This window comes from Macaca thibetana, chromosome 15 (assembly GCF_024542745.1).
Source record: "Macaca thibetana thibetana isolate TM-01 chromosome 15, ASM2454274v1, whole genome shotgun sequence".
NCBI lineage: Eukaryota > Metazoa > Chordata > Mammalia > Primates > Cercopithecidae > Macaca > Macaca thibetana.
The window spans coordinates 77,495,395-77,513,091 of NC_065592.1; the positions used below are offsets into that span (position 1 = coordinate 77,495,395).

The window sequence follows — 17,697 nt, forward strand, 5'->3', positions numbered from 1 at the left end:
TCTCAACTCCAATACATAACTTCTCATACCATGATTCATTATACATTAGTCCCTTAAGAGTTCTGTGGTTACACAAGCAGGGAAACACTATGTGATTCACTTTCTCTTTAGAACACTCAATTCCTGTTACCCTTTTAAAAGCTCTGAAAAGTCCTATAGAAATGCATAGAACCACAGAACACTTTTACCTGAATAATATCTAATAAAATCACATGTTATGCTTTGGGAAATGGTACACTAATATATATTGACATTGAATAATTTAAAATCCATTTTTAAAGTACTATACCTATAGTCATCCCTTGAAAAATCATGTATTAGTGCATTTTTAAGTCATCTAACTATTTTCCCATACAGTTTAAATGATTAATAAGAAACCTTAAAAGGAATATTTCTTCAGTAAGTGGAATATGAAATTTCAGTATTTGCAGGTGAAATTATGCTTTCTTCTTCTTATTCAAATGCTGTCTCCTTAAGAGAAATGGTTACGTGGAATTCTGTAATTGAGATGCGGAGGTGCTTTCTTCATTTATGCTTCTACTTATGTACACATTCTGACTGGTATAGGAGTTGGTTTTTTAATCCACTTGCCATTTAGATTTCAGTAATTGTATATGGCTGGTTACGTAGAAATTTCTCTTGGAGAGAGGACTGCCCTTATGTGGAAAAGACCATGAAAGGGCACCCTGTTCGCTGTCTAATACCTAAAACAATGGCCCATGATAGGTGCTCAATCTGTATTTGCTGAATGAGTTAAATGAAGATTAGCATTTAATGATGGATGAGACAGGAGCTGACTACTTGGTGGCTTTAAGTACCAGAGATAAAATGAATGAAACTGAATTGAGATACTGCTGCCCACATGCTCTTCAGCCCCTTCCAAGCTTGCTTGCTTCTCCACATTACAATACAATTGCCCTTATCAAGGTCATTGATGACCTTCAGTTGTTAAATCTAACAGACATCCTTCTAGATTAAATTTACTTAATCTCTAGCCATCAATCAGTCAACCACTCTATCCTTAAATCAGTGTCTTTTTCTGGCTTCTCTGACTCTATATTCTTTTCTCTTCCTATCTTATTTGCTTCTCCTCATTCTTATTATTGACCAGATAAGTTTTCTGTGACTTTAGCTTCAGAAGCATATTGGTGTACATATTTCTCTGGTATTCTCTAAGAGAGACCACATTTCTTCCATAACATGTATGACTATCTGTCATTCTCTTGACTATCATTCTTAACTGATCACTTCTCTCTCCCCCACTAGAATGTAAGCTTAATGTGGGCAGGGACCTGGTTTGTTTGCATCCTGTTCTCTCTCTAATACCTAGAACAGTGGCCCATGATAGGTGCTCAATCTATATTTGTTGAATGAATTAAAGACTAGCATTGAATGATAGGTGAGAGAGGAGCTGACTACTTGGTGGCTTTAGGTACACAGGGAAAAAATGAATGAAACTGAATTGAGATGCTGCTGATGTAGCATTCACATAGCTTTCTTATTTGTTTTGTTGTGTTTTTTCCTCTGGTGAAAAACTTTTGAGACTTACATGTGTGTGGTTACTCAGTTTTTCTTGTTTATAAATTTTTATCAGTGACTTCAAATCAAATCTTTTATAGTGGCATTTCTGCTAAAATTGATTTAAGTCCATATTTATTTCCCTGACCTCTGTTGTCAGGGCAAGTGACTCATATATGTACTGACTATGTATATCTTTTTGGTATGCTTCAAAAACCATTATAGCACTGGAAATTTTGGTAATGTTATCATGAGCAACTGCCACAGAATATAAAATTACTTTTTATAACAGTAGAGTTTGGGGTTTTTTTTAAACTCAAGTAGGCTAAAAGAATTAATTTATTTTATTTTATTTTTGAGATGGAGTCTCACTCTGTCACCCAAGCTGGAGTGCAGTGGTGCCATCTCAGCTCAATGCAACCTCCGTCTCCTGGGTTCAAGCGATTCTCCTGCCTCAGCCTCCTGAGTAGCTGGGACTACAGGCGCACGCTACCACAGCTGGCTAATTTTTGTATTTTTTAGTAGAAACAGGGTTTCTCCATATTGGCCAAGGTGGTCTCGAACTCCTGACCTCGTGGTCTGCCTGCCTTGGCCTCCCAAAGTGCTGGAATTACAGGCGTGAGCCACCGCGCCTGGCCTAGAATAAATTTTAAAACACCTTTTCCCTTTCATTAATGTGAAAATCAGGTTTCATAATTGTAGTATCAACTAGTACAATGGTTCTCAAAGTGGATTCCCCAGACCAGTAGCATTCACATCAACTGAGAACTTGTTAGAAATGCCCGCTTTTGGTGCCCACCCCAGTTCTACAGAATTAGGAACTTTGGGGGTGGGACCTAGCTCTCTGTGTTGCAACAGGCACTCCAGGTGATTCTGATGCACATTAAAAGCGTGAGAACCACTATTCTACCCTACAGAAATAAAGAATTTAAATGCTAAGTAAAGATGTGCAGTTCCTTACAAAATAATCATAGGATGGTATAAAGTTATGACTCCAGTACTCTATATTATCAGCATATATAGTAATGAAAATACGACACATGAAGGAGAAAACTCAGTAAATTATTACAAGAAGTATTACTGACTTTTAACATTTATTCTTGCATTTCCTCCCCAGTAGGTATAGCAATGGCTGAATAAATGCTTTTTATTGTTTTACTTTTTATTATGGCAGTTGAAGTTAGAAGAAATAAGTATGTCTTTTGAATATAAGTGAAAGCAGATGTTTTGTTAGTGATATTCAGTAGTATTTATCACTTTATATTTAACCTTGTTTTTTATTCTTATGTAATAAGGTGAGGTTTAATATCAGGTCACTTGAATTCCTTTCTGAAGTACTGTTTTCCTTTTGGTGTCTTCCACAAAATAGACATGTCATCTTTCTGGTGTATCCTCTGCCTTCAGTCTGATGTGGAGCACTTGAGAATATCTGTTTTGAAACTTAAATAAGTCAATAAGTAGTGCATGTGGGCCAGGCAGAGATTTTACATATATACGTGTGTGTGTGTGTGTGTGTGTGTGTGTGTGTGTGTGTGTGTGTGCGCGCGTGCGCAATTTGTTGAAGATTCCAAATAATGTAGCTACTTCTTTGCAGGGCTTTGGTGGTCCATGTAAAAACTACATAATTTGAAGCTGTTTAAGGCAGAGGTTCTTGGTTTCAAGCAACAGAAACCAACTCTGGCCTATTTAAGACAAAGAATTTATTGAAAGATATTTGTTACTCACAGAATTTCCAGGAAGTCTGGAGAATCACGCTGGGAAAAGGCAGGCACAAGTGATGTCAGGCAGCAGGCAGACCTTGCACAAAACCATAGCACAGAGATAGTGCAGTACAGACACCACACCACTGCAGCCATCCCAAACACTGTCTGCCATTGCTACCCCTGGATACTGATCTTGGATCCTGGCCCTACTGCCACTCTAAACTTGACATGTCTCTCACAGTGTGTCACCATTTCCATTGCTTTGTGCCCCTAGCTCCTTATTTAGAGCAAGTCCACCTGGTTATTTGAGTGCTAAGTTGATTTCCTTTAGCTTGTTTATAAGGGAGGTTGGAAAAGCCAGTACCTGGCTTTTTGAGCTATTATATTTGGAAGTGGGATTAGTCTCCCACCAACATTCACAAGTTAAGAAACTGTACAAACATAGAGAGTTCAGATGCTGTATAACGAACAGAAATTACGGTAAGTATCTCCACTTCAATGAATCTTCAACATGATAAAAATGGACTCGATTCCTAGGCAGGGATATAGGCTATAAGTCTTTCTGGCCATAAATCACAGTGCTTAAAATTGTGGAATAAGTATTTAGGATATTAGTAATTCCTCTGAATTAAAGAATTTTAAATCCTTTGTGGGTAGTGACTTTGCTATGCTTTATATGCTGTTTTATCTGTTACAAAATATGGTTCTTGAGACATACTCAATAATTATCTGTTGATCAACTGACAGAATCACTTAATTAATTATTGGTTGTCTGTGTCCCTGGAATCGATCAATTAATCACTGGTTGTCTGTGTTCTGTGGAGCCCTGGAGTTCTACGGTGGAGGAGAGGCGCAGAGGTGGCTGTACTGGGAAGGAAAGAGAGAAACAGACTCTGCTCCGTCTTCTGTGTCCCCCCTTCAACTGGAGCATGTTCTACTTTTATCCATTTGACACTTTGAAGTTAATATATAAATTTAATTGGAAAAGAGTCTACACACCAGTGGGCTTGAAAGTAATTTAAAAAGTAATTAAATAATGAGAAGAAAAGAGCATCCTACCTTCTTTTTACTGTTTGTTTTTAATATTGACTGAAATGGTTTTCCTGGCCAATTATTTTTGGTAAGGAGTGTGTGGATTCATGGGACATTTTCTGAAAAAAACAAGAAAATTCTACAGCAAGAAATAAAATATTTACTAGATTTCTCTAAAAACCAAATATTACTTTCTCTTCCAAGTCCTTAGAAATAAAAACAAAACAAAAAAGTGTAGGGCCAGTTTTTATCCTGCTCCAAAACATATGGCTGATTTCCTCAATCATATAGCGAGTTTTCTAAGAAAATTTTAATTTGCCATTCCTCTTTAAATCCAGTTTATTTGGTAGTGTGTACACGTTTCAAACAGAGGTATCATAAAAGAAAGAGCGCTGGACTGGGAGATAGCCAGACCAGAGTTCCAGTCTTCCTTCATCTTTTCACTCTCTGTGTCATCCTCAGAGCAAGTGTTCTTACCTCCTCACATCTTACTTTCCCCATCTATAGAAGTGGGGTAACAACTTCTAACCTGTATGATTAACTTCATGTAGATTAAGGAAGATAATATATTCCCCTGTCTCTTAAAAACATTTGTCCCTGGTTCCCAAATGCACCTCTTGTGCTCTCAAACTTTTCTAAGATACTAAAAACTGGCTCATTCTGACTGCCTTTAGTTATTAACTCAGTCTAGTTCAATCAGACATATAAATGCCCTCACTTCACTGAGCAAGCTTCCAATAAGATCACCTCCTATTGTTGTATCTAATTCGCAGGTTCCAGAATCATCTTACATGGCCCATCACAGTCATGGTCCCTGATTGCAACTCCATTTTCTCATGGTGTATTTTTACCTGTCTGGCCTCAGGACTTTGTAGGTTGTCTCTCTGGCTAGAACATTGCCCTACCTCCTCCTACCCATAAGGCCTTTACCACTATCCCAGCCCAAATCAGAATCCAAACTTCTTACAATAGTCTGTAACAGTGGCTTTTAAGCTTTTAAAACTATCACCCACTGTGAGAAAGTTAGGCATACATTTCATACTCTGGTAAGTACATACATACATACCTGGGCATTCACACACACATCATCTATGTGTATATTCTGTATATGATAGAAACAAAATTTCTAAAAATGATTCTTATTCAGTGTAATAAGCACTGATGTTTTCTAGTCTAGTCTAGTCTCTTTTTTAAATGCTGTTGTGACCTATTAAAATTCATTTCATGACCCACTACTGGATCATGGCCTGCAGTTAAGAAAATTGTTTACACTGCATGCGTGTTTAGTTTTTACCTACTTTAACCTCATTTCCTTCTAACAGCTTTCTCATTTGTTGTATCTAAAATACTTAAGACTTCTAATTTCTTTCTAAATATCAGTATCTTTCCTGTGTTGTGTGCTATGTTGTGAGTTTTTGTATTCTCTTCCTAAAATATTATTCTTCCTGTTTTCCATGGGGCTGACTCCTTTTCATCTTTTAGTTTCAGTCTAAAAAAAAAAATCTGGCTTTCAGGGATAACTTTCCTTAACTATCCTATCTAGTATGCTCTCTCTTATTTATTCCACTTTTTTTTTTTTTTTTTTTCATTTTTTTTTGAGACGGAGTCTCGCTCTGTCACCCATGCTGGAGTACAGGGGCTCGATCTCGGCTCACTGCAAGCTCCGCCTCCTGGGTTCACGCCATTCTCCTGCCTCAGCCTCCCCAGTAGCTGGGACCACAGGCACCCACCACCACGTGCAGCTAATTTTTTGTATTTTTAGTAGAGACAAGGTCTCACCGTGTTAGCCAGGATGGTCTCGATCTCCTAACCTTGTGATCCACCTGCCTCGGCCTCCCAAAGTGCTGGGATTACAGGCGTGAGACACCAAGCCTCTGGCCTATTCTACTTTTATATTGTATTTTTTTGCTTTCATAGGAATGAAGAAAACTTCTAATTGTCTTATTTTCTTTCTTATTTTTGCCCACTTTCTCCTTGTGTTATGTAGCCCTAATAACAGTAGAGGTCATGTCTGTGTTGTTCCTTTTATTCTAGGTGCCTGAATAGATGCTTATTAAATATTTGTTAAAAGAATGTATGCAGAGTAACCTAAAAGCAATAAAATGTTGTACCCATGTAAGATAATGGTTACCATATCTATATTCCATCTTTATAATACAATTTATGGTATGAGATTTACAAGCTACTTTATTTCCTTAATTTATCACTTTCATGCCATTGCTTGATTTTATAGTGACAAGCTTATTGGTTGGAGGATATTCAAAATCTTAGTAAAATACAAAATACAGAATTTAGAGATACTGAGTATCTGGAATTGTGGATAAGACACCTGAAGATAAAGAAAACAGAAAAAATTGGTTATGGCTAAGATAAATTGCCATAATCATTCTAGTGAATAAGTAAGTAGGGAATATTCAAGGTCATCCTTAGCCAAGGTATGTGCTAAGGCACGATGGGAAACAAACGGCACAAAATTACTGAATTCAATGAATCAGAGTCCTGACATTTACATAGAACCTTATAATAGAGTCAGCTATGAAGAAGCTTCTGTCAGCAAGTATACACATATCGATGTGTTCACATTCATTACTGGATACATATGCAGAACAATGGAAAGATTTCTCTGCTGCTATAGAAATAATGTAACATATTTTCATGATTTAGTCTATGGTAATCAATACAGAACAAACAAAATGAACACAGCGGTATCTTTTAAATGTGCACAGAATTGCTTGGGGATTTATCTATTTCAGGAATGTACAGTCCAGAAATAGTTAGCTGCTTTCAATCTGATATGCCAAAAATTGAGTCGTTTTCTTGAACATATGTTTAGGAAATTTCTGGAGAAAATAGTGTGCAAGCAGTAACTCTTATGAAGAATATATTCAGTATACAATATAAAAGATGAGCTGATCTGAGATATCAGAATTAGAGAGTCTATTTCTGGTACCTTAAAAAGAACTGTTTATTTTTGCTGTTGGTGCTTCCTTTTTAAAATTAATTCTTAAGTGTTTATTCAGGAGCTTAAAGTATTTAGACATGGAAAAAACCTTTAGGAGTTACCTGTTACTTGTGCATGTTTCTGGCTCTGGCTCTGGCTCCAGGGACTCCAACAAGTGGGTTCATGCTTGTCTTCTTACCTTTAAGGGACAGTGGCTAAGGATATGATGATGATGATGATGATGATTAATTTGGAGATGGAGTCTCACTCTGTTGCCCAGGCTGGAGTGCAGTGGCGTGACCTCGGCTCACTGCAACCTCCATCTCCCAGGTTCAAGCGATTCTTCTGCCTCAGCTTCCCAAGTAGCTGGGATTACAGGTGTGTGCCACCATGCCTGTCTGATTTTTTGTATTTTTTTTAGTAAAGACGGGGTTTCACCATGTTGGCCAGGCTGGTCTCAAACTCCTGACCTCAGGTGATCCATCCACCTCAACCTCTCAAAGTGCTGGGATTGTGGGCATGAGCCACCATGCCTGGCCCAGCTAAGGATATTATAATCTGCCTGTATTACTCAACCCAGTGTTTGAAAGTCTCCCCCATTTCCAATTGCAAGTGTATTTTTGTCAAAGCCAAATTCAGACAATTTATCACACTTCATTCCTTAATATAATTGTGTGCTTTTTCTCTCTAAAAATTGCTACTCTTTACCCCAGTGTGTGTTTATAGAGTAGCCAAGCCTTGTCCACAGTCGCACAATGTAGTAATGGGGATAGTTTATGGATTAGGCATACTCTTTAGTGACTTTATCCCTTCTCCTCTTCTTTGGTCATTTTTTAGCTTATGAACTGACTTTGAGGGCTATATAGAGATTTTATATATCTGTGATGCATTTATTTGCATTACTGTCCTTTACTGAGTATAATGATACAAAGAGGACAGGCCCAAAAGCTGCAGTGATCCCTTGGGATGTTTTTCTTATGGTGGGGTAGCAACTTCCATGATCACAGAACATCTAAAATTCCAATCTGAAGTGGTAAGTATCTTCTGAAATGGCCCTGCCTTTTCCATGGCTGCTTCTTTACAGTTGCAAGTACATCGTCTATAGGCCTCTTTCTGGGTAATAATGGAGAATAGTGTAGTGCTAGAAAACAGTAAAGTAAGCTGTAAGGAAATCTCAAAATAGCAACAAGAAGTTCATATGGTCCCTATTCCATTTGTTAAGCTATTCCTTAGTAGTTGTTGACATGTATCATTGACAGATGTAAAAAGTTATGTTCCTTTTTTTTGACATAATGGTTGAGAATATAGATTGTTTAGATTCCAGATCCATGATTCATCAGCTCTGTGCTGTAGACTAAGTTATTTAACCAATCCAAACTTCAGTTATTCACCTTGTATGTGAAACAGGAATTATTAATATAACAACACCTACCTCATGGAATTATTATGAAAATGTAATGAACTAATGCCTAAAAAGCACATAGAATAGTACCTGTTGCATAGTAAATGGTCAGTAAATATTAGCTATATTTAGCTATTATTATGTTTTATTTGAGAAATCTGCTTACTAGTAGGGGGCATCCTGAATCATCCTGCTTGGATGATAAAAAGGAAAGGGGGCACCATGTCCCGCATCTGTCAAAGTATTTATTGTCCTATATCTGTTTCTATAGCTTATTTGACTATACTTAAATATCAACATCAGATTGTGCTGCTTTAAGCATAGTTAATTGGGCCACTGTCATATTTGGTAGACAAAAATTAAAATGACCCCATTTCTCATTTTATCAAAATTTGAAACCAACATGGCTGTTTTATTTTATTAAATAAACATGTAAATAAATAAACAAATGAGATTTCCAGTTGGGAAATACAGCAGTGATGAGAAGAATGGTACATGTATTTTAAGTGACATTTTTCTATGTCACTTAAAAAAAAAAACATTTTCTATGAATCTGTTTCTATCATCACCCCAGACTAAACTTTTTACCTGGATTTGCTGTGGCTCTTTCTGGAAAGGGCACTTTACCCAGTGTGGAATATTTTCAGAACACTCTTATTATTTTACTAAAGTATGTATTGTAAATTACAACTATGATTTATAACGAGTTAAAAGTACTTGTTTTAAATTAATCAAAAATCTTGGAGTAGTTTAGCATAATTTCTCATGTTTTAACAAAATAAAAGATTTGTGATACAGAAATTTATGAAACTGGCTATTATGTCTACTGTACTTTTAAATATTTTTATTTGTTGACTGCTTAGTGTGCCAGCTATGTACCAGCAACTGTGTTAAGTGTTGAGAGTACTGATGGGAGTAGGAAGACTTGAGGAAATTAACACATCAAGAGCTATGTTTGAGGAATTCAAAGCATGTTGGGAAAGTACAGACCATAAAACATAACAGCCCTGTGAGGAGTGGCCATAGAGGGCAAAGGATGCAGAAAATAATTTTGAGATAAGGAGCTTCTGTTGGGAGTTTAAGGATGATTAGGACAAAGGAAGGGAGGTGGAAAAAAATGAAAAGGCCTTTCAGGCAGAAGAATCCTTATGTAGTGAAGTAGAAAGGCAAGAGAAAATGGCACTTTAGCAGGACCAGAAAAATGGTCAATATGATGCGAGTGAAGAGAGCATTTGATAACATGGCTAATACCAAGTCTTGAGATTATGTAGTCACGACCCCCTGATGATTTTTGTAAGATGGACGAGAGTTTTGAACTTTTTTCTGAAGGCAAGAGAGAATCATAGGAAGGTTTTGAAGCAGTTTAATTTTTATATTTGCATTATAGAACATTCTCCTGGCAGCAAAGTTGGAGATAGATTGCAAGAGCAACTGATTAGAGAAGGGAAAATCAATTAGAAGGCAGTTGTAGGTTGATCATCCCTAATGCAAAATCCAAAATCTGAAATGCTCCAAAATTTGAAAGTTTTTGAGCACCAACATAAGAGTGACATCTTTGGTTTCTGATGGTTCAATACATACAAACTTCGTGTCATGCACAAAATTATTTAAAATATTTTATAAAATTACCTTCAGGCTATGTGTATAAGATGTATACGAAACATAAGTGACTTTCATATTTAGATATGGGTCCTATCCCCAGGATCTCTCATTTTATATATGAAAATATTCCAAAATCTGAAAAAAATCCAAAATCCAAAACACTTGTGGTCCCAAGCATTGTTGATAAGGTGTTCTCAGCCTGTATAATAGAGAACATTATGAATTAAAGTAGTGTGTATGATAATGGAAAAAGAGAATTGGAAAATTATTTAGAAGATAAAATTGACAGGACTCAGCAACTCATGTCAGTCAGAAGGAAGAGTAATCAATAATTTCCAACGCTGAGGATGGTGGTGCTGCCCTCTACTGAGAAGCGGAAGTGTGGAAGAAAGAACAAGAGAGGAAAGGAATCTCATCATATGTTACATTTTACACAGCCTCCCATATTTCATAGGAGTTCTGAGTAGTGATGATCACTTGGCTGTTAGAAACCCAGATTTAATATTCTTAAAGTATAACTAGGAAGTAAAGAGAGCAGTGATACCAACTTACGTAAGATTGTTTACTAAAAGCGTGTAAATGATTATACGGTACTGTATGTAGTAAAGGTCTTTGATCTAAATAAAAGTAAGCGCTCAAAATAGAAAACTCAGAAAAATATTAATATTTGATGATGTGGTAGAAAAATTGGAGATTCCAAAAGGCTCTTGAGAGGTTATGGTAAAAAGCAAAAAGTGGAAAAGAAGGGCCGTAGAAATTAAGGGACAAAAGAGGTTAAGATATCCAGACCTTAAGATACATATAGTACATGTCTGAAAACATACACACCAAACTCTCAGGAATGGCTAGCTTTAGGAGGTAGCATTGAAGATAATAGCAAAAGAACTGGGAATTTCTATTTTGTATTTGAATGTTTAAAACATGTTCTATATATGTTTTTATAACTTCTTGAGAACTTAGTATTTTAAAATAAAAATTTAAAAAGATCCTCTTAAAATTGAAGTTATAGTCAATTGAAAATAAAAATAGATGAATCAAATAAGCTTAATCAGAACAGAAAAGGGAGGTAAAGGGTAACATGGAGTGGCCAACAGTGTCATACTATAGATAGGTCACAAGAGATAAGGACTGACAGGAGTCTTTTAGCTTGGTATTTAGCTGTGGTCACAAGTGACCTTATTAAAAGCAGTTCTAATGAAAGGCTAAGGGCAGAAGCTTGACTGTAATTGTTGGAAAGTGGAAAGTGAGGACATGAAGAGTTGGAATAGTCATCTTATAAAGGAGGAGCTTAAGTGTGAAGGGATAGAGAGAGATGAGGGAGGGACTTAGTGTCCAAGGTGAGTAAACTGTTTGCTTAAGATCCTTGTAGAGGTAAGAAAGAGATCCATGCTAGCTCCTTTAGTCATGGAGGTTTATTGGGACTCACCCAGGAATGTTAAGTAGTCTGAGTATTAGCAAAGTAGGAGCTAAGTCAACTACTCACACTACTCCTACTTATTCCAGGTTCCAGCTTTTCTAAAACTGGGATTTGTAGTACGTTTTATAAGCAATTGAAGTTGTTCAGCAAGATTTCTTGGAGGGAAGAGACCTGAGCTTATTTATATGCTGGAGGTAGGCACCAGGAGAGGGCAAAATCTCTGTAACAGAACTAGTTGAGGTACTTATTTAAATGGGTGAACCCTTAATTTGAAAAGTAAATCAAACTGTTTCTGGGAATGAAATTTTGTACAAAATGCAAAACTTGCCATATTCCGAGGGCTAAGCCAACCAATATGTTTCAATTACATTCATATTAGGAAAAAAATTAATAAGATGACATAAATAAGCTAGTAAATTTCTTTTTTCTTCTTCTTCTTCTAAAGCCGAACAACAACGTATCCTTACACAGAGACGCAGATGTACAGCCAAAACACTGGAGGGAATTACTTTGATACTCAAGGGAGTTCCGCCCAGGTGACTACCGTAGTCTCATCCCACAGTATGGTGGGCACTGGTGGGATTCAGATGGGCGTCACAGGAGGACAACTCATCAGCAGCTCTGGAGGAACCTATCTGATCGGCAACTCAATGGAGAATTCTGGTCACTCAGTGACACACACAACTCGGGCCTCCCCAGCGACAGTAAGTATTTGAGTTTTTGGTAGTTTAATTTAGCTTTTAATAGTCTCTAATGAACATTTCCTTTTATAGAGGGAAAGGAACAACACAGATGGGACTGGGGCAAGAATGTGTTAGATAGTTTTAATATTGTGATAGTTTGCAGAATATAGTATATGTAGTATTATGCAGAATGTTACTGATATGTATGCCCTCTAATCAGGTGAATTAGAGTTTTTAATTTTACTGGCAAATTAGAAAGGTGAGTTTTGCTCATTGAACTGCTGGTTTTCATAAGCTGTCTTCCATCAGTAAAATATCTTAAATTTATATAGAAAGAACTCACTTTCATATTGTGCTTACTTTATGAGATAAAAGCCAGGCAGTAATACAGAGAATAAAATATAATTTAGCTTGGAATTTTCACTTCTTTCAACAATAATATTTATGCTAGCTCATCCCCAGAGAAGAATAAGAAGTTATGTAAGCCAGCATTTCCCAAACCTTAAATATGTAAATTTTGCCATATTCTCATGCCAACTGTATTATTACTAACTTAATACGTTTTCTAAGTTGACTCACTTTTAAAATAGAAAATAGTGTGTAATTTTTTCCTAATACATATTGAAATCAGTGTTTAAATAGTAAAATTAAAAATATTTACTCACGTGTCATGTGTAAATTCGTGTTATTCCACCAGAGAGATACTTTAGGAAGCATTAGTATAGGTGATTCAGATGAAAAATATTTGTGTTGGCTCTGATCATAGATATGAGTGAATAGTATCTTAGTCTTAGGAACATACATATTTAAGTTAAATTTAATAGATATATTTATTTTAACACATTGGGTTATTCTTTGTTTGTGGGTTTTGTTTGTTTGTTTGTTTTTGTTTTTTTAGATGAAGTTTCACTCTTTGGCCCAGGCTGGAGTGGCAGTAGTGCAATCTCAGCTCACTGCAACCCCTTCTTTCTGGGTTCAAGTGATTCTCCTGCCTCAGCCTCCCAAGTAGCTGGGACTACAGGCACATGCCACCATGCCCAGCTAATTTTTGTATTTTTTTTAGTAGAGATGGAATTTCACCATGCTGGCCGGGCTGGTCTCAAACTCCTGACCTTAGGTGACCCCCACCCTCTTCAGCCTCCCAAAGTACTGGGATTACAAGCATGTGAGCCACTGAGCCCGGCCAACACAATGTATTTTAATGTACTGAAATGATGTCATAGAAATAGCCATAGAAAGTTTTGCAGAATTTGATATCATCAAACTCTAGCCTGAACTTCTGTTTTTCACCTCAACTAAGCATATGAGAAGGGTCATTTAGAACCACATAGCTAAAGCAGCAATGGAATAGATTTTCTAGGTGTTACATATAAAAGGGTGCTGGGGATTTGAATTAAGGAGATGTATCCCATTTTATCATCTCATCATATAGTTTGTTCTTGCAACGAAATAGAGATAGAAATAAATTGGGGAGAAAATAGTAATATGAGAAGCTTTATATTTCTCATTTTATGGATTTTCTCCAGGATATTATATGTGCTTGGTAAGTACTCTGTATATACTTTGTATATTTGTAGTAATTTCTTGTGTTCCTACTTTAATCATTCAGTGCCTTTTCCCTAATACATTTTTAAAAAACTCTTGATTTTAATTCACTATTTGTTACTAGCATCAGAACAGATGACTAGCTCTTCTGAGCGGAGAGTTCCTTTTTGTAATTTTTTTCTTTGTAATTTTGAAGCATTTCTTATGTGTATTTATTGTCTCTTGCTTTTAATAATATTAAATACAGTATTTTAAACCTTTTAGTCACACTAGTATATTTATGTAGATTATAAGCAAGGGAATTGCTACTAATAAACCATAGCTTTTCTGGATCTCAGTTCCCCTTATCAATAAAATAAGACGTTGGTTAGACTAAATGATTTCATAATTTCCTCCTACTTTAGAACCATTAGATTTACAAAGGAATTATAAAATATTCTAGATGTAAAAATAACTATATCTTCAACATAAAAAGAAAAGAGATAGACAAAGGTGGCAATAGTATATAGCACTCCTCCTATAGGCCACCTAGAAAATTATTTTCAGTGAAAGGAAAATACCACTTATCAAGGCCTTAGGAAAACTGAAAAACGGGGCAAAATTTGCCTTTCCCACTTTCATTTCACCCACCCTCTCTTATTCTAACATACCATCCTTTGAAACCCCATTCCTTTCCTGCCTTACCTCCTCTAGGTGTTCCTACTTGCCTTCATGCTGATTCTGATACCTGTTTAACATCCTTATCAACTGGATGTGGGTTTACTAAATTTACTTGCTCTCTCACTAAATTAACCAAATTGTTTAATCCAGCTCATGTAAATACAGTTGCATTGCTAAACTTTATAGTTTGATTCTTCTTCTTCTATTTTTTTTTTTTATAAGGGATACACTTTCTATGTAGATATGTAGGTATGAAAGGTGGCATTACTCCTTAAGTTATCCATTAAACAAATTTGATGTGTGATTTTTATTATACTAACTGGTAAATTAAACAGATAAAGTAACTGAATTATAAAAACTTGGAATAGTTGAAAACTTTTACAAAACACCAATTTATAATATCAATTGTATATATTAATTTTGTACTAAAAATATTCATATTTGAGGTTGTTTTGTTAAGGATAAAAATTCTAAGGTGATTTTTTTCTTTTTTTTGGTTTTGCTTTCTTTTTTATAAGAAAATTTTCCTTTTATACAAAAGTTAAGAAAAAAAAAAAGGTAACTTTTGCATGGAAAAATCACAGTGATCTCACCAAAGCCCATATTGATTGATAGTGCGGTACTTGTCTAAATATACTTCTGCTAGTGTTTTTGTATTACCTTGAATTGATTATTGAAAAGTATATTTGATTTAAATCCCCTTCTCAATTGTACTGAAGATGTGCTTGACTCACAGTGAGGTTGTGATTCTCAGTTTACAGTTTCACATCTGTTACTGTAGTAAAATTAACAAAGTTGAAGTCCCGTGAAACCTATTTAAGATTTCGTATCATCCGCCTCTTGCCAAATGTTAGAAATGCTAACCATAGATTTTTGGTTGTTTTCACTCATAAAAATCAAGTTTTGTTTTGTTTTGTTTTGTTTTGTTTTTTTAAGGAGATGCCATGTCATTAAATGGGATTTAATTGAGTTTATGTATATTTTTCATTTACTGTAGAATCATACAAAAGATTGTATATGAACACAATCTTTAAAGATTTGTTGGTCAAGACTCAAGCCATTTCTTTCCAAACATTGAGCCCATCTGTACCATATAAGTTCAGTTTTCCTTACTGTTCTTTAGTGTTCAACATATAACCTGTAGAATGACTGATGCAACTTACTGTGCAATAGTAGCCTATACTGTGGCTGAAATTCTTGACTGAGAAATCGTCCTTTGGGTCACTCCTTAGGGGACTATCAGTAAGTGTAATGCATAGTCAGTTAATTCAGTTGATGTAAAACTAGCTGTGTTTGGGTACTTGGGAATAGCACAAACCAAACACTTGGCCCAGTTCCTGTGGCAAAGTTTTCTGCTCCAGTTCTTAGAATAATTGCCTTGACACTGTCTTACATTTACCTGTGCCTATACAAAAACACTTTTATTTAAAATTTTAAGGAATAATTTCTTACCACAACGAAAAGTTTATCCTAATGTGCAAATCAATTTCTTGAGATATATTAATGAAAAAAAGTGAATTGATTTGATATTGAAGCCACTACTAAGAAAAATGATGAGCACTTTTCTTACTTAGTCTAATATTCAACATAAAACCTAACACCGTCTTTCTCATACTGGAAGAATCTCTGAGTCATTAACAGAAAAATTTTATTTGAGCATATGATTTATTCTTATAACTTTAAATGAAAAAAATTTGCATAAAGGTGTCTTAATATTTGGCTTATGTATTGTACAGTTTTTCAGTTTTCAAGGTACTTAAAAATCTCAGCATTTTTCTGGTGAGGTAGTGGAGAAAACGGAACGCTTATACACTGCTGGTTGCAGTATAAATTACTTCAAACATTGTGGAAGACAGTGTCGTGATTCTTCAAAGGCCCAAAGTCAGAACTCCCATTTGATCCATCAGTCCCATTACTGGGTATACACCCAAAGTAATAGAAATTATTCTGTTATAAAGACATATGCATGCATATGTTTATTGCATCACTATTCACAATAGCAAAGACATGGAATCAACCCAAATGCCCATCAGTGATAGACTGGATAAAGAAAATATGGTACATATACACCTTGGAATACTAAGCAGCCATAACAAAGAATGAGATCATGTCCTTTGCAGGGACATGGTTGGAGCTGGAGGCCATTATCCTTAGCAAACTAATGCAGGAACAGAAAACCAAATACTGCATGTTCTCACAAGTGGAAGCTAAATGATGAGAATACATGGACACATAGAGGGGAACAACACACACTGGGCCTTAGAGGAGGGTAGAGGGTGGGAGGAGGGAGAAGATCAGGAAAAATAACTAATAGATAATAGGCTTCACACCTAGGTGATGAAATAATTGGTACAGTAAATCCCCATTACACACATTTACTTGTATAACAAACCTGCCCATCCTGCACAAGTATCCCTGAACTTAAAACAAAAGTTTAGAAAGTCAGCATTTGTTAATTTGGTAACAAATTTTACATGATGAATACATTATGTCAACTACTAATATTCAAATTTAGTCAAAATACTATTTCTCCTTTGATTTACTGTTTCCTTTTATATGGTCCATGTGTGTATAATTATGTATATAGATATATACATCCATGCTTTTACTTATGTAAATACATACACATACATTTAAAAGACATTTCCTGTGGATAATATTAAATAGCAATTTTCAGAAAGATTTTATAACATTTTTATTGAATTATCACTGGATATGGGTTCAGCTAAGTTGTGACCTGAAAATGTTAGGGATCTGTTTATTGCTACTATTTCAGTAGCACATGGACGTTAAGGTAGAAGAATTGGCTACAGTCATAAATCTGAACTCATTATACATCTGTCTTCTAACTATATCAGCATAATATTTCCCTCTGTTTTCATTCATTTGATATTCTAATGTATTTTTCATGATTATTTTTCTATATAATCACATCATTTATAGAATTTTAGAGTTTTGGAACTGAACATACTTTTCACTTAAAGATTAAAAGTTTGTGAATGTAGTTAGTGATTTTTTTGGTGCTCATCACAACATAATTTATCTTATACCAGGTATGCAGTAATTACCAACTTGCTTTAAAAAGCCTTATTTACTCACTCTTACATAAAATAATATTTTTATTCTTATAATTAGATGGTTATGTATGGAGTTTTTTTTAATTCTTAATACTTAAGATTACATTAATCATTTTT

At 35.4% G+C, this 17,697-nt stretch overlaps 1 protein-coding gene across 14 annotated transcripts in view; it reads left to right on the forward strand.

The window, feature by feature from the left end:
• Window positions 1-17,697, forward strand: part of RFX3 (regulatory factor X3) — a 311,425-nt gene that overhangs the window by 187,417 nt on the left and 106,311 nt on the right. For all 14 annotated transcript variants that reach the window (XM_050762011.1, XM_050762008.1, XM_050762003.1 and 11 more), the window contains one exon: window positions 12,061-12,319. In XM_050762011.1, coding sequence (XP_050617968.1) covers window positions 12,061-12,319 — 259 coding nt within the window. The remainder of the gene's footprint in view (window positions 1-12,060; window positions 12,320-17,697) is intronic.